At 44.0% G+C, this 25,266-nt stretch overlaps 1 protein-coding gene across 1 annotated transcript in view; it reads left to right on the forward strand.

Moving 5' to 3' along the window:
- Positions 1-25,266, forward strand: part of LOC106575230 (low-density lipoprotein receptor-related protein 1B) — a 164,033-nt gene that overhangs the window by 83,598 nt on the left and 55,169 nt on the right. Inside the window, exons 53-65 of the mRNA XM_045700371.1 lie at positions 1,364-1,486; positions 1,614-1,754; positions 3,128-3,315; positions 4,457-4,640; positions 7,143-7,228; positions 7,456-7,584; positions 17,679-17,860; positions 18,344-18,543; positions 20,326-20,514; positions 20,701-20,849; positions 21,538-21,631; positions 21,905-22,021; positions 22,244-22,363. Of these exons, the coding sequence (XP_045556327.1) occupies positions 1,364-1,486; positions 1,614-1,754; positions 3,128-3,315; positions 4,457-4,640; positions 7,143-7,228; positions 7,456-7,584; positions 17,679-17,860; positions 18,344-18,543; positions 20,326-20,514; positions 20,701-20,849; positions 21,538-21,631; positions 21,905-22,021; positions 22,244-22,363 (1,902 nt within the window). The remainder of the gene's footprint in view (positions 1-1,363; positions 1,487-1,613; positions 1,755-3,127; positions 3,316-4,456; positions 4,641-7,142; positions 7,229-7,455; positions 7,585-17,678; positions 17,861-18,343; positions 18,544-20,325; positions 20,515-20,700; positions 20,850-21,537; positions 21,632-21,904; positions 22,022-22,243; positions 22,364-25,266) is intronic.

The raw sequence follows: 25,266 nt of genomic DNA on the forward strand, positions 1-25,266 counted from the left end.
CATAGTCAGACTCAGTCCCATTTATAAAGCAAAAAAATGTCTCATTGCGTTTGTCATTGTGTATTCAGAATCCTCATTGTAAAGCAGAAATTACTCAATACGTTTCTGTTATAAGAAAAAAATATAAAAATAATCGGCCCTCCATCTCCTGCAGTACTGTAAAACCATATTTCCCCCTGACACATACACTACATGGCCAAAAGTATGTGGACACCTGCTCGTTGAACATCTCATTCCAGAATTATGGGCATTAATATGGAGTTGGTCCCCCATTTGCTGCTCTAACAGCCTCCACTCTTCTGGGAAGGCTTTCCACTAGATGTTGGAACATTGTTGAAGGGACTTGCTTCCATTCAGCCACAAGAGCATTAGTGAGGTCGGGCACTGATGTTGGGTGATTAGGCCTGGCTCGCAGTCGGCGTTCCAATTCATCCCAAAGGTGTTCGATGGGGTTGAGGTCAGGTTCTCTGTGCAGTCCAGTCAATTTCTTCCACATCGATCTCAACAAACCATTTCTGTATGGATCTCGCTTTGTGCACGGGGGCATTGTCATGCTGAAACAGGGAAGGGCCTTCCCCAAATCATTCTCCTGGCATCTGCCAAATCCAGATTCGTCCATCGGACTGCCAGATGGTGATTCATCACTCCAGAGAACGCGTTTCCACTGCTCCAGAGTCCAATGGCGGTGAGCTTTACACCACTCCAGCCGTCGCTTGGCATTGGGCATGATGATCTTAGGCTTATGTGCGGCTGCTCGACCATGAAAACTCATTTCATGAAGCTCCCGACGAACAGTTATTGTGCTGACGTTGCTTCCAGAGGCAGTTTGGAACTCGGTAGTAAGTGTTGAAACCGAGGACAGACATTTTTTACGCGCTATGAGCTTCAGCACTCGGCGGTCCTGTTCTGTGAGTTTGTGTGGGCTACCGTTTCGCGGCTGAGCCGTTGTTGCTCCTAGACGTTTCCACTTCACAATGACAGCACTTACAGTTGACCGGGGCAGCTCTAGCAGGGCAGACGTTTGACGAACTGACTTGTTGGAAAGGTGGCATCCTATGACGGTGCCACATTGAAAGTCACTGAGCTCTTCTGTAAGGCCATTCCGCTGTGAATGTTTGTCTATGGAGATTGCATGGCTGTGTGCTCAATTTTATACGCATGTCAGCAACAGGTGTGGATGAAATAGCCAAATCCACTAATTTGAAGGGGTGTCCACCTACTTTTGTATATATAGTGCACCTTGTTAATAATGTCCACATTCCTATAGAAGTTCAGATCCTTTTTGAGAGGGGTGTATGGTGTGAAAAAATCTTACGTATTTCATTAACAAATTGTCCCTCCCTCCACATATTTCTTATCACAGCCCCAAACAACACGTGCATGGAGGGCATGTTCCAGTGTCGTAATCAGGTCTGCATCCCACAGCGGTTCGCTTGTGACCATGATGATGACTGTGGAGACGGCTCCGATGAGACCCCGGAGTGTAGTAAGAACTTCTCTCTCTCTCTCTCTCTCTCTCTCTCTCTCTCTCTCTCTCTCTCTCTCTCTCTCTTGTATTTCCTCTTGTTGTGTTCTGACTGCACATCCCGCCTCTTGCCTCCTGTGTCCTACAGAGTACGGGTCCTGCAGTCTGGGGGAGTTCCGCTGCACAGATGGCCGCTGTTTACCCAGAGTCCAGTGGGAGTGTGACGGCCATCCCGACTGTCTCGACCAATCAGACGAGCTGCCACACAACCCCAAGTGTTCTGCTGCAGGCAAGCCTTTCATCTGATACAACACAACTGTGTGTGGGTGTGTGGGTGGGTGTGTGTGTGTGTGTGTCTGTGTGGGTGGGTGGGTGTGTGAGAGAGAACAGAAGAGGCACAGACCACCCCAGTCTCACCATGTCCCGGCTGGTTTGAGCCTATTACCAACACGTTATGCTCATAGACCTGCTGGGAACAGGGCTGATACAAATTGAGTTGATAGCAGGGCCGTGCTCAGACATTACATGGGGCAGGTGCTCAAAATGAATGGTTCTCAGTTTACTGATTGTGATTTATCTTCAATGGTCTTTATAATATAATATCTATGATCTTCTGACTCATGATATATGGGCTGGCTGGCTAGTAGCTTGTGTGGATATTTTTAGTATATGGTGGTTAGGCAGGTCACCTGTGATACAAGTCATTATTCGACGTCCATCCATGCCTGAGGACGTCGGGAGATGCCGTGGAAACCAGCCACCAGGGGCAACAGCGAGCGCTGTTACCTTCAAGTAGGCATTGTGGACGTGGATGGCAGATGGGCCGAAGCATCCGCCTATGGTTCCAAAGTGCCCAAAGGATACATGTGTAAATCCACCGATAGGTTATTTTTAATATTTTGGTTTTACGCCTATCCCAAACCTTAACACTTACCTTAACCATTCGGAGTTAATTCCTAACCTTAAGAATTCGGAGTTGATGCCTAAACTTAACCTTGGAACAATACAGAGAAGTAATCTTCGGAACAACTTCGAAATTTGACATTTGAGAAACATGGATGAACGTCTTGACTTCCTCTGTTGCCATGACACTCATTTGCAACTCCCGACTGAAGAAGGGATGGAGTTGGGTCGGAGAGTCGTAGATGCAGCCGCTCCTTTCTGTCTTTCTGCCTCTCTCTGCTGCACGTGGGCTATCAGCCAACCAGGCCGAATAGTGATGATCATGTAAATCGAGTGTTATCAAGTGTTATGCTGCTGTATCAGTACTGTTGATATTTAAACTTGACGACATCACAACGAATTTCGGACAGTGGGTTCAGAACAACAACGTCAAAAACTGTGTACAGAAATATATACAAATACCACCACCCAAAAGGGCAGTTGGCGAGTAGGAGGGCAAAGGGGGAGGTGCTCTGGCACAGGTACACCCCTATCTGTACACGTTCCTGGTTGATAGAAATATGTTTAATTGACTGTTTAATTATGTTGGCCGGTTCCCCAGACCCAGATTAAGCCTAGTACTTGACAACAACAAACATTTTTTTTTATTTCATTTTTTTATCTAGGACTAGGCTTAATCTGGTTCCGGGAATTCAGAAGTCTTGCATCCCTGGCTTTCACAGAAAGTTAGAATCTAACACGTACCACTTTGTTCTGTAGAAAGCTTGTGCAACGGCTCTTTCTTCATGTGTGTCAACGGCCGCTGTGTCTCGCTGGCCAGCCTGTGTAACAGGAGGGACGACTGTGGGGACGCGTCGGACGAGAGGAACTGTCACGTCAATGAGTGTCTGAACCGTCGAGTCAGTGGATGCACACAGGACTGTGAAAACCTGCCTGTAGGCTACAAGGTAGGAAGGTACCCCTGCTCGCTTTCTCAGAATTGCACACGCACGCACGCACGCACACAGAATCACAAGTCATGAACTGTACAAGGTTATTTCTCAGAGTCTCACACACACACACACACACACACACACGGTATAGCTCGAAGTATGGTAAACCACTAAGCTCTTACAACATAAAACTAAGGCTTAGCGAAAACTGTTTATTTATGTTTTGCAAATTTCTCTATAATGATAGGCTTTAACACCGGTGTTATTACATTCCATATATTATCATGTTTAACAATAAAACAAACAGAGCCCAAATTAACATACTATGTGGACTTGATATTTGTCAGAATGGAACAGGTTCTGTTTTCCAGAACATTTTGCTCATGGCTTACCATATGTGTTTGTTTGTGCTATTCGTACTAAATAACCATGACCCTGGTACATACAGTACAGTTGTCACGGTTGTCGTAGAATGAAGGAGCGGACCAAAGCGCAGCGTGTGTATCGTTCCACATTTTCTTTATTAAACTGTGAAACTATGCAATACATACAAATAAACTGAATGAACAAAAACAACAAACCGTGACGAAGAGTTACAACATACACTTACTCAAAATCAATCTCCCACAAACCCAGGTGGGAAAAACAACTACTTAAGTATGATCTCCAATTAGAGACAACGATGACCAGTTGCCTCTAATTGAAAATCACCCCCCCAAAAAAACATAGAAATACAAAAACTAGAACATAACAACATAGAAAATCTAAACTAGAAAAAAAAACCATCACGCCCTGACCTACTCTACCATAGAAACATAACAGCTTTCTATGGTCAGGACGTGACAACAGTATATATGTTGGGATCTGCCTGGTTGCTGTAAGCCATAGGTTGTCAGAGAAAAATGGATTTAAATCCATACTCTGTAAGATGTTCATACCATCAAAGAGTGGCTCGCCAACAAAACAAACCATGGATTTTGCACTCAGAATCTATTAAATCCCGTTGTGTCATAATATCCCTGTATAGTCAGTAGTCATACCCAATGGCGACAGTACCCCGTGACTTTTCTATTGATTAATTCAGTGCCTCAGTGCCAACACATGGATTCTGCTAGAAAAATAATGGCTCTCAATTTCTCCCTCACGTCCGATCCAGTGCAAGTGTTGGCCGGGATTTCGCTTGAAGAACGATGGCCAAACGTGTGTTGACATTGACGAGTGTTCATCCGACCTCCCCTGTAGCCAGCTCTGCGTCAACACATATGGATCTTACAAGTGTCTGTGTGCAGACGGCTACGAGGCACCAGCTAAGAACTCACACAGCTGCAGGTCTCTCTCAGGTATACCTCTTTTCTCTACCTCCATCATTTTCTCTTCTGTTCTTTTTTTGTTTTCTCTCTCTCTCTCTCTTCTCTTACCCATCTGTCCTTGTATCTGTGCCTCTGCTGCTTGAGGTACCCCTTTCTCCATCTTATCCTCTTTCGTCCTTTCCTTTCCTTCTCTCCATCTCCTCTCTCTTCCTTCTTACCCATCTGCCCATGTATCTGGTCCTCTGTCACCCACCTTCCTGCTTGATTTGTTTTAAATCAGGGACTTCGGGAAATCACAGGGGAATTATTTTGCCGTCAGAACGAGGATCCTGATTAGTTAAAAGAGACCACTAGAATATGTATGAAGGTAAAACTACTTGTTCTATCTCTATGGGAAGGTACCTGTAGTGAGCCCAGTCAAAGAATAGCATGTGATGGTGATATATACTAGGGCTTGGATCTAGGGAGGAAATCAATGATTGTATAAGACAGACACCTCCAGAGCCTCTGACTGTAACGTTACTGCACCTGCAGTAGGATAATGAGACCATGCATTAAAAGTAATGACTTTATGAGTAATGATGAGCTACTGTGCCTTGCAAAAGTATTCACCCCCTTGGCATTTTTCCTATTTTGTTGCATTACAAACTGTAATTTAAATAGATTTTTATTTGGATGTCATGTAATGGACATACACAAAATAGTCCAAATTGGTGAAGTGAAATGAAAAAAATTACTTGTTTAAAAAAATGTGAAAAGATTCTAAACGGATAAGTGGTGCGTGCATATGTATTCACTCCCTTTGCTATGAAGCCCCTAAATAAGATCTGGTGCAACAATTTCCTTCAGAAGTCACATAATTAGTTAAATAAACTCCACCTGTGTGCAATCTAAGTGTCACATGATCTGTCACATGATCTCAGTACATATACACCTGTTCTGAACGGCCTCAGAGGCTGCAACACCACTAAGCAAGTGACACTATGAAGACCAAGGGGCTCTCCAAACAGGTCAGGGACAAAGTTGTGGAGAAATACTAATCAGGGTTGGGTTATAAAAAATATCAGAAACTTTGAACATCCCACGGAGCACAATTAAATCCATTATTAAAAAATGTAAAGAATATGGCACCACAACAAACCTGCCAAGAGAGGGCCGCCCACCAAAACTCACAGACCAGGAAAGGAGGGCATTAATCAGAGAGGCAACAAAGAGACCAAAGATAACCCTGAAGGAGCTGCAAAGCTCCACAGCAGAGATTGGAGTATCTGTCCATAGGACCACTTTAAGCCGTACACTCCACAGAACTGGGCTTTACGGAAGAGTGGCAGAATAAGCAAACATGTTTGGTGTTCGCCAAAAGGAATGTGGAATTCTCCCCAAACATATGAAAGAAGGTACTCTAGTCAGTTGAGACTAAAATGTATCTTTTTGGCCATAAAGGAAAACACGATGTCTGGCGCAAACCCAACACCTTTCATCAACCCGAGAACCCATTTTACATTTTAGTCATTTAGCAGACGCTCTTATCCAGAGCGACTTACAGTAGTGAATGCATACATTTCATACTTTTTTTCTTCTTTTTTTCTCCATACTGGTCCCCCATGGGAATCAAACCCACAACCCTGGCGTTGCAAACACCATGCTCTACCAACTGAGCCACACGGGACCAACACCATCCCCACAGTGAAGCATGGTGGTGGCAGCATCATGCTGTGGGGATGTTTTTCATCGGCAGGGACTGGGAAACTGGTCAGAATTGAAGGAATGATGGATGGCGCTAAATGCAGGGAAATTCTTGAGGGAAACCTGTTTCAGTCTTCCAGAGATTTGAGACTGGGACGGAGGTTCACCTTCCAGCAGGACAATGACCCTAAGCATACTGCTAAAGCAACACTTGAGTGGTTTAAGGAGAAACATTTAAATGTCTTGGAATGGCCTAGTCAAAGCCCAGACCTCAATCCAATTGAGAATCTGTGGTATGACTTAAAGATTGCTGTACATCAGCAGAACCCATCCAACTTGAAGGAGCTGTAGCAGTTTTGCCTCGAAGAATGGGCAGAAATCCCAGTGGGTAGATGTGCCAAGCTTATAGAGACTTACCCCAAGAGACTTGGAGCTGTAATTGCTGCAAAAGGTGGCTCTACAAAGTATTGACTTTGGGGGAGTGAATAGTTATGCATGTTCTGTTTTTTTGTCTTATTTGTTTGTTTCACACACAAAAAAAAAATGGTATCTTCAAAGTAGAAGGCATGTTGTTTAAATCAAATGATACAACCCCCCCCCCCCCCCCAAAAAAAGATCTATTTTAATTCCAGGCTGTAAGGCAATGAAATAGGGAAAATGCCAAGTGGAGTGAATATTTCTGCATGCCACTATCTCTGAGAGCATGCTGCTACAGTCAACCCTGCATAGTCATATGTGACTCTTCAGGACCATCACTCTGAGATTATTTCTTCGGATTATATTGTTAGTCGTTGTCGTCGTGTATTATAATTGCTGTATTTTTTTTTCTTCTTGTATTTTCTTCAGCTGAAGAGCCCTTCCTGATTCTGGCCGACCATCATGACATCAGGAAAATAAGCACTGATGGATCCAATTATACTCCTCTAAAACAGGTAAGACACACAAAGAGAAGTGTAACTTTTTTTGAACCAGCTCAATATTTAAGGATGGAGGAGGTTTCTTATGCACAGAATCATTTTATTGATCATCTCACTTGAGTACATTGAGCATATCCTTGTATGTCCTGTATGTCTCTCCACAACCAATCATGCAAAGCAATTGCTCAGGTATTTTTTTTGTAACAACAATACAACATGTACCTGATGACTGTGTCCCGCAGGGCCTCAGTAACATTATAGCAGTGGACTTTGACTACAGAAAGGAGATGATTTATTGGATCGACTCGAGCTCTCCTGCCCTAACCCAACGGAGGATAAACAGAATGCGACTGAATGGGAGCGACCTGAAGGTACAGTAGAGTACCGGCTTATACATCAGGTTTGGGGTAAATTGAAGTTATTCAATTCAGGAAGTTAACAGATTCCAATTCAATAATTGAAAAAAAAGGGCATCTATTTTCAATGACTTCTCAAAAAAAAAAACGAAAGAGGAGTTTAACGTCTGCTTCCAACTCACACTCTCAAACACGTAAATCCCCTGAACGCAGCTCACTTTCCAGCCCACTTTTCAGCGCACACTCTCGAACACGTAGATCCCCTGAGCACAGCTCCCTCTCCAGATCCCAATCACCTGAATTCTAATCACCTGTTCACACATCTGCATGTCATTATCACACACTATTTAGTTCAGTTCTTTGCACCCCATCATTGTGAGGTGTTGTTTGTTTTGTGACACACTTCTATTCGGAGCCCTGTTTTTCCCGTAATATAATCCTCCGTGTATGATAGTTTGTGCCTGCCTCACTAACGACACTTTTTGCCTATTCCCTGCCTGTACTTTAGCCTATCGGATGTCCTGTAATCAACCTATCGCCTGATCTCCCGGACTATGTTACTAGCCTTTTCCCTGCCTGTTCTGTTGCCTTTTTGGAGCCCCTGTGTATGACCTTCTGCCTGCCCCCAGACCCAGCTACCTGCCTCCTCCTGTGGTCCTTTACAATAAACACCTGCTGCGCCCTGCGCTTGAAACCAGCTGTCTCCCATCGTGATCATTACAAGGAGAAGCTATTTATTTCAAAAGTTGACGCATTTGTAATTTATTCAAATCACTTCCTGAATTGAGTGTCTTCAATTCAAATTGACCCCAACCGTGTTCTACATTAGTCTGAGGAAGGTGTGTGGTGAGATAGTGTTCCAGTGGTTAATGTATGAGCCTGAGGGAAGGATGCCCTTTATCCATTTTGTCTCTCGCTCTCATTTTTTTCCTCCCCCCCCACCAGGCAAGATTACACCGCTAGAGATGAGATGTTGAGAAGGTCCTATAGGTGCTTTATAAATCTAGAATTAAACACCCTGACTGTGCAGCGGTTTAAATGTGACTAAAGGTGACAGTCTTCCCTGGCTGAAGGTTGAGCCGAGGCACATAAAACATTTATTCTATAGGAGGGATTATGGCCATGTAGCGCCTAATGCACAATGAGATTTTAGTGCATTCCATTGTCATAAAATGTACAGTATAGAGTGTGGATAATTCCTTAGACGCACAGCTTCTTTGTTTTCATTACACCTCGGAAATACTTTATTGTTTTGGACCTAAACCCCCTGTTAATAATTCACAGCGTTATGTAGTTGATGGTGTACATGAGTATTAGTTTAAGGTGTTTGACGCAGAACAATGGCTGTTGGTTTAGGTTTTGTTTTTGTCATATTTATGACAATATCATCATACTGTTATGACGGACAGTTCAAATAGTGTTACTGAACCCTGTTACGATCATGTAATGCACCATGGATACAGTACAGTATTGAATGTGCTTCCTTTTCTTTGGGGGGGGGCAATTTTGCACTCGTAAATCAGTGACATTGGCACACAGAGGGAGATCTCTGACTCTGTATCTCAATGTCAATGATAGTATCAGTGTGCGTGTATTTGCATCCTTGAACATGGCTGGTCTCCTATCATGGCTCCCCATTTAGCTTTCCGAAGGACAGGGTCAGAGTCTGGGTGAAGTTAGAGTGACAAGAGAACCTGAGTTCCTAATGGGGCTCCCCTTGGCTCGTTATCATTAATACAGGGATAATGACTCATTATAGCTTTACTGTACCCAGGATGCCTCCCGTCTGATTCGTACTTTAGCTCACTGCTGCCGAGATCCTTCAGAGTAGAGACCGTTTCTGTAGTTATTAGACCAATGTAATCACTATAATGAAAGCGATATTAGAACTGTTTGCAGTGCAGATCCATAGAAGGCTGTTATGAGTCGTAAGGGCTTTTCACACTGTATCTTCTTCATTTGGGACAAAATCACTCCAGGGCTAGCTTACCTTCCATTCACACAATCAATTGTTAATCACGGGGTAACTGAACCCAACTGTCTGGGTTAGAATGTGAGGGCTCCACGAAACAGGTTACAGTGATTTTCTGATTCATCTTGAGTTGCTTTATCGGCCCAGTGCAGTCGGAAACATGATTTTCCTGTGTTTTATATATACTTCCACACTATGAGGTTGGAATAATACTGTGAAATTGTGAAAATGATGGATGTCCTTTTAGGGCAAGAGCTGTTCAAATCAAATTTTATTGGTCACATACACATGGTTAGCAGATGTTAATGCGAGTGTAGCGATATGCTTGTGCTTCTAGTTCCGACCATGCAGTAATATCTAACAAGTAATCTAACCTAACAATTTCACAACAACTACCTTATATACACAAGTGTAAAGGAATGAATAAGAATATGTACATAAAATATATGAATGAGCCATGGCCAAACGGCATAGGCAAGATGCAGTAGATGGTATAGAGTACAGTATATACATATGAGATGAGTAATCAATCAATCAAATCAAATCCCCCCCAAAAAATTTCATCAAATATTTTTTTTTTAATTTTTTATATAGCCCTTCGTACATCAGCTGATATTCTCAAAGTGCTGTACAGAAACCCAGCCTAAAACCCCAAACAGCAAGCAAAGCATGTGAAAGAAGCACGGTGGCTAGGAAAAACTCCCTAGGAAAAACTCCCTAGAAAGGCCAAAAACCTAGGAAGAAACCTAGAGAGGAACCAGGCTATGAGGGGTGGCCAGTCCTCTTCTGGCTGTGCAGGGTGGATATTATAACAGAACATGGTCAAGATGTTAAAATGTTCATAAATGACCAGCATGGTCAAATAATAATAATCATAGTAGTTGTCGAGGGTGCAACAAGCACGTCCGGTGAACAGATCAGGGTTCCATAGCCGCAGGCAGAACAGTTGAAACTGGAGCAGCAGCACGGCCAGGTGGACTGGGGACAGCAAAGAGTCATCATACCAGGTAGTCCTGAGGCATGGTCCTAGGGCTCAGGTCCTCCGAGAGAAAGACAGAAAGAGAGAAAGAGAGAATTAGAGAGAGCATATTTAAATACACACAGGACACCGGATAAGACAAGAGAAATACTCCAGATGTAACAGACTGACCTTAGCCCCCCGACACATAAACTACTGCAGCATAAATACTGGAGGCTGAGACAGGAGGGATCAGAAGACACTGTGGCCCCATCCGATGATACCCCCGGACAGGGCCAAACAGGCAGGATATAACCCCACCCACTTTGCCAAAGCATAGCCCCCACACCACTAGAGGGATGTCTCCAACCACCAACTTACCGTCCTAAGACAAGGCCGAGTATAGCCCACAACGATCTCCGCCATGGCACAACCCAAGGGGGGGCGCCAACCCAGACAGGAAGACCACGTCAGTGACTCAACCCACTCAAGTGACGCACCCCTCCCATGGACGGTATGGAAGAACACCAGTAGGCCAGTGACTCAGCCCCTGTAAAAGGGTTAGAGGCAGAGAATCCCAGTGGAAAGAGGGGAACCGGCAAGGCAGAGACAGCAAGGGCGGTTCGTTGCTCCAGCCTTTCCGTTCACCTTCACACTCCTGGGCCAGACTATACTTAATCATAGGACCTACTGAAGAGATAAGTCTTCAGTAAAGACTTAAAGGTTGAGACTGAGTCTGCGTCTCTCACATTGGTAGGCAGACCATTCCATAAAAATGGAGCTCTATAGGAGAAAGCCCTACCTCCAGCCGTTTGCTTAGAAATTCTAGGGACAATTAGGAGGCCTGCGTCTTCTGACCGTAGCGTACGTGTAGGTATGTACGGCAGGACCAAATCGGAAAGATAGGTAGGAGCAAGCCCATGTAATGCTTTGTAGGTTAGCAGTAAAACCTTGAAATCAGCCCTTGCCTTAACAGGAAGCCAGTGTAGGGAGGCTAGCACTGGAGTAATATGATCAAATTTTTTGGTTCTAGTCAGGATTCTAGCAGCCGTATTTAGCACTAACTGAAGTTTATTTAGTGCTTTATCCGGGTAGCCGGAAAGTAGAGCATTGCAGTAGTCCAGCCTAGAAGTAACGAAAGCATGGATGAATTTTTCTGCGTCATTTTTGGACAGAAAATTCTGATTTTTGCAATGTTACGTAGATGGAAAAAAGCTGTCCTTGAAACAGTCTTGATATGTTCTTCAAAAGAGAGATCAGGGTCCAGAGTCCTTCACAGTTTTATTTGAGACGACTGTACAACCATCCAGATTAATTGTCAGATTCAACAGAAGATCTCTTTGTTTCTTGGGACCTAAAACAAGCATCTCTGTTTTGTCCGACTTTAAAAGTAGAAAGTTTGCAGCCATCCACTTCTTTATGTCTGAAACACAGGCTTCTAGCGAGGGCAATTTTGGGGCTTCACCATGTTTCATTGAAATGTACAGCTGTGTGTCGTCCGCATAGCAGTGAAATTTAACATTATGTTTTCGAATGATCCCCAAGAGGTAAAATATATAGTGAAAACAATAGTGGTCCTAAAACGGAACCTTGAGGAACACCGAAATTTACAATGGATTTGTCAGAGGACAAACCATTCACTGAGACAAACTGATATCTTTCCGACAGATAAGATCTAAACCAGGCCAGAACTTGTCCATGTAGACCAATTTGGGTTTCCAATCTCTCCAAAAGAATGTGGTGATCGATGGTATCAAAAGCGGCACTAAGATCTAGGAGCACGAGGACAGATGCAGAGCCTCGGTCTGACGTCATTAAAAGGTCATTTACCACCTTCACAAGTGCAGTCTCAGTGCTATGATGGGGTCTAAAACCAGACTGAAGCGTTTCGTATACATTGTTTGTCTTCAGGAAGGCAGTGAGTTGCTGTGCAACAGCTTTTTCAAAAATTTTTGAGAGGAATGGAAGATTCGATATAGGCCGATAGTTTTTTATAATTTCTGGATGAAGATTCGGCTTTTTCAAGAGAGGCTTTATTACTGCCACTTTTAGTGAGCTTGGTACACATCCGGTGGATAGAGAGGCGTTTATTATGTTCAACATAGGAGGGCCAAGCACAGGAAGCAGCTCTTTCAGTAGTTTAGTTGGAATAGGGTCCAGTATGCAGCTTGAGGGTTTGGAGGCCATGATTATTTTCATCATTGCGTCAAGAGATATAGTACTAAAACACTTTAGTATCTCCCTTGATCCTAGGTCCTGGCAGAGTTGTGTAGACTCAGGACAATGGAGCTTTGGAGGAATACCCAGATTTAAAGAGGAGTCTGTAATTTGCTTTCTAATGATCATGATCTTTTCCTCAAAGAAGTTCATAAATGTATTACTGCTGAAGTGAAAGCCATCCTCCATTTGCGAAGGCTGCTTTTTAGTTAGCTTTGCGACAGTATCAAAAAGAAATTTCGGATTGTTCTTATTTTCCTCAATTAAGTTGGAAAAATAGGATGATCGAGCAGCAGTGAGGGCTCTTCCATACTACACGGTACTGTCTTTCGAAGCTAGTCGGAAGACTTCCAGTTTGGTGTGGCGCCATTTCCGTTCCAATTTTCTGGAAGCTTGCTTCAGAGCTCGTGTATTTTCTGTATACCAGGGAGCTAGTTTCTTATGACAGATGTTTTTAGTTTTTAGGGGTGCAACTGCATCTAGGGTATTGCGCAAGGTTAAATTGAGTTCTTCGGTTAGGTGGTTAACTGATTTTTGTCCTCTGACGTCCTTGGGTAGGCAGAGGCAGTCTGGAAGGGCATCAAGGAATCTTTGGGTTGTCTGAGAATTTATAGCACGACTTTTAATGCTCCTTGGTTGGGGTCTGAGCAGATTATTTGTTGCAATTGCAAACGTAATAAAATGGTGGTCCGATAGTCCAGGATTATGAGGAAAAACATTTAGATCCACAACATTTATTCCATGGGACAAAACTAGGTCCAGAGTATGACTGTGGCAGTGAGTAGGTCCAGAGACATGTTGGACAAAACCCACTGAGTCGATGATGGCTCCGAAAGCCTTTTGGAGTGGGTCTGTGGACTTTTCCATGTGAATGTTAAAGTCACCAAAAATTTGAATATTATCTGCTATGACTACAAGATCCGATAGGAATTCAGGGAACTCAGTGAGGAACACTGCATATGGCCCAGGAGGCCTGTAAACAGTAGCTATAAAAAGTGAGTGAGTAGGCTGCATAGATTTCATTACTAGAAGCTCAAAAGACGAAAACGTCATTGTTTTTTTTTGTAAATTGAAATTTGCTATCGTAAATGTTAGCAACACCTCCGCCTTTGCCGGCTGCACGGGGGGTATGGTCACTAGTGTAACCAGGGGGTGAGGCCTCATTTAACACAGTAAATTCATCAGGCTTAAGCCATGTTTCAGTCAGGCCAATCACATCAAGATTATTATCAGTGATTAGTTCATTGACTATAACTGCCTTGGAAGTGAGGGATCTAACATTAAGTAACCCAATTTTGAGATGTGAGGTATCACAATCTCTTTCAATAATGGCAGGAATGGAGGAGGTCTTTATACTAGTGAGATTGCTAAAGCGAACACCGCCATTTTTAATTTTGCCCAACCTAGATCGAGGCACAGACACGGTCTAAATGGGGAAAGCTGAGCTGACTACGCTGACTGTGCTAGTGGCAGACTCCACTAAGCTGGCAGGCTGGCTAACAGCCTGCTGCCTGGCCTGCACCCTATTTCATTGTGGAGCTAGAGGAGTTAGAGCCCTGTCTATGTTCGTAGATAAGATGAGAGCACCCCTCCAGCTAGGATGGAGTCCGTCACTCCTCAACAGGCCAGGCTTGGTCCTGTTTGTGGGTGAGTCCCAGAAAGAGGGCCAATTATCTACAAATTCTATCTTTTGGGAGGGGCAGAAAACAGTTTTCAACCAGCGATTGAGTTGTGAGACTCTGCTGTAGATCTCATCACTCCCCCTAACTGGGAGGGGGCCAGAGACAATTAATCGATGCCGACACATCTTTCTAGCTGATTTACACGCTGAAGCTATGTTGCGCTTGGTGACCTCTGACTGTTTCATCCTAACATCGTTGGTGCCGACGTGGATAACAATATCTCTATACTCTCTACACTCGCCAGTTTTAGCTTTAGCCAGCACCATCTTTAGATTAGCCTTAACGTCGGTAGCCCTGCCCCCTGGTAAACAGTGTATGATCGCTGGATGATTAGTTTTAAGTCTAATACTGCGGGTAATGGAGTCGCCAATGACTAGGGTTTTCAATTTGTCAGAGCTAATGGTGGGAGCCGTCGGCGTCTCAGACCCCACAACGGGAGGAGTAGAGACCAGAGAAATCTCGGCCTCCGACTCCGACTCGCTTAATGGGGAGAACCGGTTGAAAGTTTCTGTCGGCTGAATAAGCGACACCGGTTGAGCATTCCTACAGCGTTTCCCTCCAGAAGCCATGAGAAAGATGTCCGGCTGCGGGGACCGTGCGAGGGGGTTTATACTAACGTTACTATCTGTACTTACTGGTGGCACAGACGCTGTTTCATCCTTTCCTACACTGAAATTACCCTTGCCTAACGATTGCGTCTGAAGCTGGGCTTGCAGCACAGCTATCCTTGCCGTAAGGCGATCGTTCTCCTGTATATTATAAGTACAACGACTGCAATTAGAAGGCATCATGTTAATGTTACTTAGCTTCGGCTGTTTGAAGTCCTGACCAACCATGTCCAGATAAAACCTCCGGGGTGAAAAAGTTGAATGAAAAAAGTTGAGTGAGGGAAAAAGTAAAAATATACGGTAATGAAAAAGTAAAAAACCGTCAGGTAGCAAAGTAAGATCGGCAACAAAACGCACAGCAGCGTAAACAAGTCTGCAACGTAGGGTATGTAAACATTATATAAAGTGGCATTGTTTAAAGTGGCTAGTGATACATTTATTACATAAATGTTTTCATTATTAAAGTGGCTAGAGATGAGTCAGTATGTTGGCAGCAGCCACTCAAAGTTAGTGATGGCTGTTTAACAGTGATGGCCTTGAGATAGAAGCTGTTTTTCAGTCTCTCGGTCCCCGCTTTGATGCACCTGTACTGACCTAGCCTTCTGGATGATAGCGGGGTGAACAGGCAGTGGCTCGGGTGGTTGTTGTCCTTGATGATCTTTTTGGCCTTCCTGTGACATCGGGTGGTGTAGGTGTCATGTAGGGCAGGTAGTTTGCCCCCGGTGATGCGTTGTGCAGACCTCACTACCCTCTGAAGAGCCTTACGGTTGTGGGCGGAGCAGTTGCCGCACCAGGTGGTGATACAGCCCGACAGGATGCTCTCGATTGTGCATCTGTAAAAGTTTGTGAGTGTTTTTGGTGACAAGCCGAATTTCTTCAGCCTCCTGAGGTTGAAGAGGCGCTGCTGCACCTTCTTCACCACGCTGTCTGTGTGGGTGGACCATTTCAGTTTGTCCGTGATGTGTACGCCGAGGAGCTTAAAACTTTCCACCTTCTCCACTACTGTCCCGTCGATGTGGATAGGGGGCTACTCCCTCTGCTGTTTCCTGAAGTCCATGATCATCTCCTTTGTTTTGTTGACATTGAGTGTGAGGTTATGTTCCTGACACCACACTCCAAGGGCCCTCCTCCCTGTAGGCCGTCTCGTCATTGTTGGTAATCAAGCTTACCACTGTAGTGTCGTCTGCAAACTTGATGATTGAGTTGGAGGCGTGCATGGCCACGCAGTCATGGGTGAACAGTGAGTACAGGAGAGGGCTGAGAACGCACCCTAGTGGGGCCCCAGTGTTGAGGATCAGCGGGGTGGAGATGTTGTTACCTACCCTCACCACCTGGGGGCGGCCCGTCAGGAAGTCCAGGACCAGGTTGCACAGGCAGGGTCGAGGCCCAGGGTCTCGAGGTTAATGACGAGTTTGGAGGGTACTATGGTGTTAAATGCTGAGTAGGTATTCCCCTTGTCCAGATGGGTTAGGGCAGTGTGCAGTGTGATTGCGATTGCGTCGTCTGTGGACCTATTGGGGCGGTAAGCAAATTGGAGTGGGTCTAGGGTGTCAGGTAGGGTGGAGGTGATATGGTCCTTGACTAGTCTCTCAAAGCACTTCATGATGACGGAAGGGAGTGCTATGGGGCGATAGTCATTTAGCTCAGTTACCTTCGCTTTCTTGGGAACATGAACAATGGTGGCCCTCTTGAAGCATGTGGGAACAGCAGACTGGGATAAGGATTGATTGAATATGTCCGTAAACACACCAGCCAGCTGGTCTGCGCATGCTCTGAGGACGCGGCTGGGGATGCCGTCTGGGTCGGCAGCCTTGCTAGGGTTAACACGTTTAAATGTTTTACTCACGTTGGCTGCAGTAAAGGAGAGCCCACAGGTTTTGGTAGCGGGCCGTGGCAGTGGCACTGTATTGTCCTCAAAGCGAGCAAAGAAGTTGTTTAATTTGTCTGGGAGCAAGATACCATGGTCTGTGACAGGGCTGGTTTTCCTTTTGTAGTCCGTGATTGACTGTAGACCCTGCCACATACCTCTCGTGTCTGAGCCGTTGAGTTGCGACTCTACTTTGTCTCTGTACTGAGGCTTAGCTTGTTTGATTGCCTTGTGGAGGGAATAGCTACACTGTTTGTATTCGGTCATGTTTCCGGTCACCTTGCCATGATTAAAAGCAGTGGTTCGCACTTTCAGTTTTGCACGAATGCTGCCATCAATCCACTGTTTCTGGTTGGGGAATGTTTTAATAGACGCTGTGGGTACAACATCACCGATGCACTTGCTAATAAACTCGCTCACCGAATCAGCGTATTCATCAATGTTATTGTCCTGTTTGAAAAGACTGCCTGAAATTTCAGTCTGTTTTGGTGGAATGGAGATTTGGCCTGCCACGGTGACATCACCAGGTAGTAAATTGGTTAATAGACCAATAAGAAAGAGAATTCCAAACTCTCTGCCAATAACAGCTACTTTTCAGTTTTCCCCTCCCCACTCAGACAGCTCGAAGCCAGTCCTAGGAAAAATCTTGCTTGAGAAATTGCTCTTTGCGAAAATGAGATTTGTTTTCTTCTTTTTGACAAATTTAATTGAAAACAATCACATTAAGGTACTTAATTGTTACTCAGAAATTATTTTATATTGAGATAAAAATGTCCCTACCTGTTTCCTCTCCTCTAACCCACAGGTAATCCACAGGACGTCCACCCCCAGTGCTCTAGCCGTGGACTGGATAGGTAAGAACCTGTACTGGTGCGACATAAGGAAGAAGAGTCTGGAGGTGTCCAAGGCTAACGGACTCTATCCTGTGGTACTGGTCAGCACTGGTCTGGACAACCCTACCGACCTGGCTCTGGATGCAGACACTGGGCATGTACAACTCTCCATCTTCTCCATCTCTCTTTACATCATGCTACGTGCTACTATCTATCACAGTATCATCTGGAGAGAATGAAACCAGAACGAGATTTAGCTATGTCTGTTGAGAGAAACCAATGACTATCAGAAGAAATACCAGCTAATCAGTTTGTTACTGTGTAAGTGTACCTATGCTGTTTTGTTTCTAAGGCAGCCAACTTTCTGCTCAGGCTTTGAAGTCTAGTACTCATTTTGATGTTGAGTTTCATATCTCACGTAAACTACTCCATAATGAGAAGTAAACACAGTTAGATTTACCAAATTTTTGTCATTTAGCAGACGCTCTTGTCCAGAGCGACTTACAGTTACTGCATTAACCTTAAGATAGCTAAGTGAGACAACCACAATTCACAGTTCACATAGCCCATTTGACCAACGAAGTGGAGAAGTGTAGCCTAAGGTATCTAGCTGAAAACTGTATTCATTCCTCTGTAGTTATGTGTTCTGGATCGACAGTGGAGAGTATCCCCATATTGGGAGAATAGGTTTGGACGGCAGCAGCCGGACGGTGATCAGCGATACAGACATATTCAGCCCTGCAGCTCTCACCATCGACTACACAGCAAAAAGACTTTACTGGGCTGACTCGCATCAAATTCTCTTCTCAAACATGGACGGTTCAAAAAGACACAAAGGTAAGGGACAGTGAATTAAGTATTTCCCTTGGTCTGTCTGTCTGTCTGTCTGTCTGTCTGTCTGTCTGTCTGTCTGTCTGTCTGTCTGTCTCTCTGTCTCTCTGTCTCTCTGTCTCTCAACTCTCAACTCTCAACTCTCAACATTTGATGGCTCAATTGGCTTTGTAAATAATCATTTGTGCAGATTTAAGGTCAGGTTGTCATTGACATTGTCATCTATCACTTGCCTCACCCCCCTTATCCTACCTCATTTGCACACACTGTATACTTTCTCTATTGTATTATTGACTGTATGTTTGTTTATTCCATGTGTAACTCTGTGTTGTTGTTTGTGTCGCACTGCTTTGCTTTATCTTGGCCAGGTCGCAGTTGTAAAAAAATAAATACAAAATTAATTGAGTGTACTTTTTCAGACTTTAGATAAAAACCTTGACATTACTGTGAAACGGTTTGTCCGTGATTGATTCAACTCCATAGAAACCGAGCGTGAGCCAAGTCATTAATATGCCTGTTCCATACACTTCAAAACAAGGTGTTAATTGGAGTGAGTCGCTATCTATCTCTGGCGTTCAACCTGTGAGAAATGAGATAAATGTTTTTCTCACCTTTTTTTTAGTTATTCATTTGGTCTAACACAATTTTTCCACAATACTATTTGGTTCACGAACAAAACATGATGTTATTAAACAAGGCTTAAAAACCTCTTAAGGATCCGACCCTTTTCATACATTTTTGCCTCAAATGGCATATCCAAATCTAACTGCATGTAGCACAGGACCTGAAGCAAGGATATGCATATTCTTGATACCATTTGAAAAGAAACACTTTTAAGTTTGTGGAAATGTGAAATTAATGTAGGACAATATATCACACATTCGATCTGGTAAACAAAAATACAAAGAAAAATACATGCATTTAATTGTATTTTTTTTGTACTATCATCTTTGAAATGGAAGAGAAAGGGCATAATGTATTATTCCAGCCCAGGCGCAATTTAGATGTTGGCCAATAGATGGCAGCAGTGTATGTGCAACGTTTTAGACTGATCCAATGAACCATTGCATACCTGTTCAAACTGTTGTATCAAGACTGCCCAAATGTGCCTAATTGGTTTATTAATACATTTTCAAGTTCATAATTGTGCACTCTTCTCAAACAATAGAATGGTATTCTTTCCCTGTAATAACTACTGTAAATTGGACAGTGCAGTTAGATTAACAAGAATTTAAGTTTTCTGCCCATATCAGACATGTCTGTCCTGGGAAATGTTCATGTCACTCACAACCTCATGCTAATCACATTAGCCTACGTTAGCTTAACCGTCCCGTGGGGAGGACACCGATCCTGTAGAGTTTTTAAAGTGAAGTCACGACACTCTCAACATATTTTTATTGTTAATTTAATTTCAGATTTTCATTTTCAACAGCCAGTTTGTGATTAGCTGTAGTACTTATAGTCTACTCCGTGCTCTACTAAGCCATGCTGACTGACAGATAGACAGTCCATTTAGTCATGTCTTTACTCCTCTTTGCCTGCAATAAAACACCACAGAGCCTGGCAGCTTGTCACAGCAATTATTCAGGACGAGCTGTGTGTGTGTGTGTGTGTGTGTGTGTGTGTGCAGCAGATTCCTCATAAAGCAGAATCAGATGGACGTAATGTAGAAGTGGCATGTTAATCTATTGTGTGTGTGTGCGTGCATGTGTGTGTATTCACGCGTGCGTGTGTGTGTGATCTGACTGTATTCCAGACTCTGATTAATCAGTGCGTATTCCATTCCAGTGCCTAGTCAAGACATCCGGGAGGTGACAGGGCTGACTCTGTTTGAGGATGTCATCTATTGGACGGATGAGAAGTCCAAGTCGCTGAACCGGGCCCACAAGACCTCCGGGGCTCAGGGAGCAGAGCTGCTCAGATACTGGAGAGCCATCCACAACATCAAGGTGTACCACCCTCTCCGCCAACCCGACGGTAATTGTCTAGACACTCAGTGTGTGTGTGTCTGAATGCCTTGGAGAGAGAGAGAGAGAGAGAGAGGTGTTTCTTTTTAATTGTAATGAGCAAATGTGCCCTCAGACTAATGATGCTGACAGCAGAGTTGAGGGGAAAGGGCTCTAGCTGTGGATGTTGGTTTTAGTCTCCCTCTCTCCGCCGCAGTGCCCAAACACCAGTGTCAGGTGACCAACGGAGGCTGCAGCCACCTGTGTCTGCTCTCCCCCGGGGGAGGTTACAGGTGTGCCTGCCCCACCCACTTCTACCTGGCTGCAGAAAACAAGACCTGCCTTTCCAACTGCACAGCCAGCCAGGTCAGTGGCCCTTTTCTCCTACTGCTTACAGAAATATTTGACATATTTGACAATGTTATCCAGAGCGACTTACAGTTAGTGAATTCATCTTAAGGTTGTTAGGTGGGACAACTACATTTCACAGTCATAGTAAGTGAATATTTCCTTAGTAATAATTAGAGGAGTGCTTATATTTGACATGTTACACACTTGTAACATGTCAAATATATGTTTGTCATGGGAATGTGTTTCTTGCATATCCCAACTCCCCCTGAGACACCCATAGGGAGTGGGGTCACGGCCAGTGTCACCATTGTCCAGCACCCCTGGATCAATTGGGTTAAGTGCCTTGCTCAAGGGCACAGTGTCAGATTTTGTCGGCTTCGGAATTCAAACCAGCAACCTTTCGGTTACTGGCCCAACACTCTAATCACAAAGGCGACTGTACCTGCCACCCAATAAAGCAGCTACCAGCTAAGTCCGTGCTAGGAGGGGGAGTGAGAGGGGGGGGGGGGGGGTGCTGTGGGATAGATTAAGATACATTTTGAAGAGGAATGTTTTCAGATGTTTTTGGAAGATGGGGAGGGACTAGCAGAGGCTCTGACTTTAGTATTTGTAGATTCAAGTAAGGGACTTTAGTGTCCCAAAATCTTAATGAATGATGATGATGTTGAAATCTGAAGCTTTCTACTGTTGTTGTGTCCTATAGTTCCGCTGTGGGACAGATGAGTGCATCCCCTTCTGGTGGAAGTGTGACACGGTGGATGACTGTGGGGACGGGTCAGACGAGCCTCCAGACTGCCGTGAGTCACCATCAACACACGCACACACGCATACACTTGACAAAGTCCCAGTAAGGGTTGTCACATTTTCTGTACACACCAATTCACAATTACACAATCAATTCACAGCCCTCTAGTGGAGCAGGACACTAACTGCACAGTACAGTACAGAAACCGTTACAACCCTTCTCCCTGGTCTTGTTCACTAGCTGTGCTTCTATAAAGTCGGTGCAATGTGTGTGTGTGTGTGTGTGTGTGTGTGTGTGTGTGTGTGTTTTTGTTCTTTCCTCACAGCTGAGTTTAAATGCCAGCCAGGGAGGTTCCAGTGTGGAACTGGTCTCTGTGCTCTGCCTCCATTTATCTGTGATGGGGAGAACGACTGTGGGGACAACTCTGATGAAGCCAACTGTGGTGAAGTCCTTTTGTCATATTATTGACCTTTCTTCACATTTCTGGTCATTATCTTAAAAGAGAATGCATACTCATTACTTACCGTTTTAAATAAAGTCAATAAATAAATTCTGACATTATCCGTCCTATTCTGAATCCGACCCAAAAGTTTCCACAACTGTCAAAAACGACATTGTAGACTACCTCGGTTAAGGCTAACACCTTTGTTCATACTATCTACAGAATCGTACATCTGTCTATCTGGACAGTTCAAATGCAGGAAGCGTCAGAAGTGCATCCCACTGAACCTGCGCTGTAACGGACAGGACGACTGTGGAGACGGAGAGGACGAGACAGACTGCCGTAAGAGTCAAATAATCTGTAGATAGATGGATCTCCATAGATACGGTCTTAAAGAAGATGCTGACTATGTGATGAAAGTTTGACAGCTCTGTACTTTTTGTCGGGGGAATTTCAATTTCACTTGGCCATGAAAAATGAGCCTCTGCAAGAATTTAGATAATAAAGTATTGAAAAGGCTTTTAGTTGTTGGCACTCTGGACATTTCTTTAGCGTGAGAGACAACCCTTTGATGAATGACAAAAGAAAAGAAAGGAACAGTAGAGAGAAACTCAGACTCTGAACAGACAGTCTCTGTGACTTCCCCTCTGATCTTCAAGTCTTGGTCAATGATTCACCCTGTTAACAATTCTCTTTGGATTATAGGAAGCCCCCAGCCTTCTATGTTCATACTGCCATACCTGGTTAATTCTGTTCATAGACACAAGGAAGGTGCATTATTAATAAAAGCCACATGTCCTTGTTATAATAAGAAAAGGATGTGTGTTTCCTTTTAGTTGACCTAGTTTGACCTCACTGTGGATTTTGATTGGAGTTTCATCCCCTGCTTGTTATCCCTCTGTCTTGACATTTTAAAGTTCTGAACTTCTGGGTGCTTCTTTCACTTGTCTGAAATTTACAGCACCAGGTAAAGGTTATGAGACAATTCCTCATGTCTGTGAGAGAGACAGAGAGAGGGTCTTAGTAAGTACCTGTAATCACACCTGTCTGGTTGTCATCATGAATCAAAGTGACAGCTCTAAGACACACTGGAGCAAGGTCTCAAGACACACACACACACACACACACACACACACACACACACACACACACACACACACACACACACACACACACACACACACACCATCCATGAATGCCTTATTAGATCACAGTGGTGGGTTAACGACACGTCTCTGAGCTCCAGCCCTAGAAGCAGTCTAATCTCCTTCCCTTCCCCTCCCTGCACCTCCTGAGTCTCTGGCTGCAGTCACATTCAGCCCCAGCCTGGCTCAGTGGTAGAGCCGTGTTGCCCTTGCCCGAAGTCTTGCCCTGAGGCCACTGGGAACAGAGAGGAAGACACTGGTAATTGCACCAGCAGGGGGTTGAGCCACGCTGGTAGGCTGGGGGAAGGTGGAGCTGGGTGGGGGAAGGTGTGAGGGGAAGGATGGGGGGAGGGCTGGAGGAATGTACAGCACCAAGTAAAGTGTTTCTCTGTGGGCTCTATTTTTACAAACCTAACACAAGTGTAAATCTAAGCGCTGGCGGTAGCGCTATAGGTATGGGGGGTGTCAGAAATATTTGTTGCTATTTTCACAACCAGATTTATGGGCGCAGTAGCTGGCAGTGGCGCGGAAGGGCTGGGTTTTGCAAAATAAACAAGTTGAAGATGTATCGAGACTTGACCTCTCACCGGCCAATCAGAACATGCTCCATGGCTAAATATGTGGTAGCTTCAAGTTGTTGAGAGCTTGGGACTTGTCACGTCCTGACCAGTAATAGGGGTTATTTGTATTGTAGTTTGGTCAGGACGTGGCAGGGGGTATTTGTTTTATGTGGTTCGGGGTGGTTGGTTGTTTAGAAGGGTGTTTGATTTATTATTTCCAGGTTTTGGGCTATGTTATGTTTTGTATTTCTATGTTCATTCTAGTATTAGTATTTCTTTGTTTAGGTATTGGGTGTTGGACTCTCAATTAGAGGCAGGTGTTTCCTAGTTGCCTCTGATTGAGAGTCCTATATATAGGTATGTGTTTGTGTTTGTAGTTTGTGGGAGATTGTGCTAGGTATAGCCTTAATGCCTTACCGGCCTGTTATTCGTCATTGTGTTTTGTGTACGTGTTTATTTTGGTTTTTCCTTCTTTGCCAAGTTAATAAAAGAAGATGAGTGCACATTTCCCCGTTGCGTTTTGGTCCGACAATGATTTTTCTTTATCATCTGACGAAGAAGAATGTGACAGGACTATTAAGTTCTTTCTGCAAAAATATGCTTCTGAGATGATTGGCATTAGAATTGGTTTGAATGGTGTCAGCAATTTGTATCTTGTATTCTTTTTAACTTAACAACATGAATTAGGATATGTATAGTACTATATAGGTAGAGAACATTGAACAGAACAAGGCCACATGAATAACAAAATGTTGGCAAAAATGCAGATAGAACGGTGTAGTCCCAAGCTCACATTGTGTATTTATGGTATTTTATGTATTGCGTGGTCATCAACTCCTAGTTGAATGTTTGTCCATTAGAGCCTAGTTTGTTAAATAGCCTACAGAAACAAAATAACAAAAAGTAGGCCTATCCCATATTTGATAAATATGTTGAACATGTTTTGAACAGTAATTGCATGGCATCGATATGGAAATATATTGTTAACGTAGCATTTGCACTAATATAGGCCTACTGTAAAATGCATTACATTGTCAATAAGCAATATTAAATTCACTAATTGATAAGACCTACAAAGAGAGCGAGTAATTTTAATCAAATTCTCCTAAAACGAAACAACTGGTTTTAAACAGGCTATATGTCTAAATACAATTACAGGCACCACCATTGCTCCCCGTGGGCATATAATTGGGCATAATTTCAAACAGAAATTTGCATCCTGTAGTACAAACTCAAAAAAGTTATGGGACAGTGTAAAGTCCATGGAGAATAAGACCACCTCCTCCCAGCTGCCCACTGCACTGAGCCTAGGAAACACTGTCACTACCGATAAATCTACAATAATTGAGAATTTCAATAAGCATTTTTCTACGGCTGGCCATGCTTTCCACCTTGCCATCCCTACCCCGGTCAACAGCCCTGCGCTCCCCACAGCGACTCGCCAAAACCTCCCCCACTTCTCCTTCACCCAAATCCAGCCCATCCAATCTACCTCATCCCCATACTGTATTTATTTATTTATCTTGCTCCTTTGCACCCC

This window comes from Salmo salar, chromosome ssa17 (assembly GCF_905237065.1).
Source record: "Salmo salar chromosome ssa17, Ssal_v3.1, whole genome shotgun sequence".
Classification (NCBI taxonomy): Eukaryota; Metazoa; Chordata; class Actinopteri; order Salmoniformes; family Salmonidae; genus Salmo; species Salmo salar.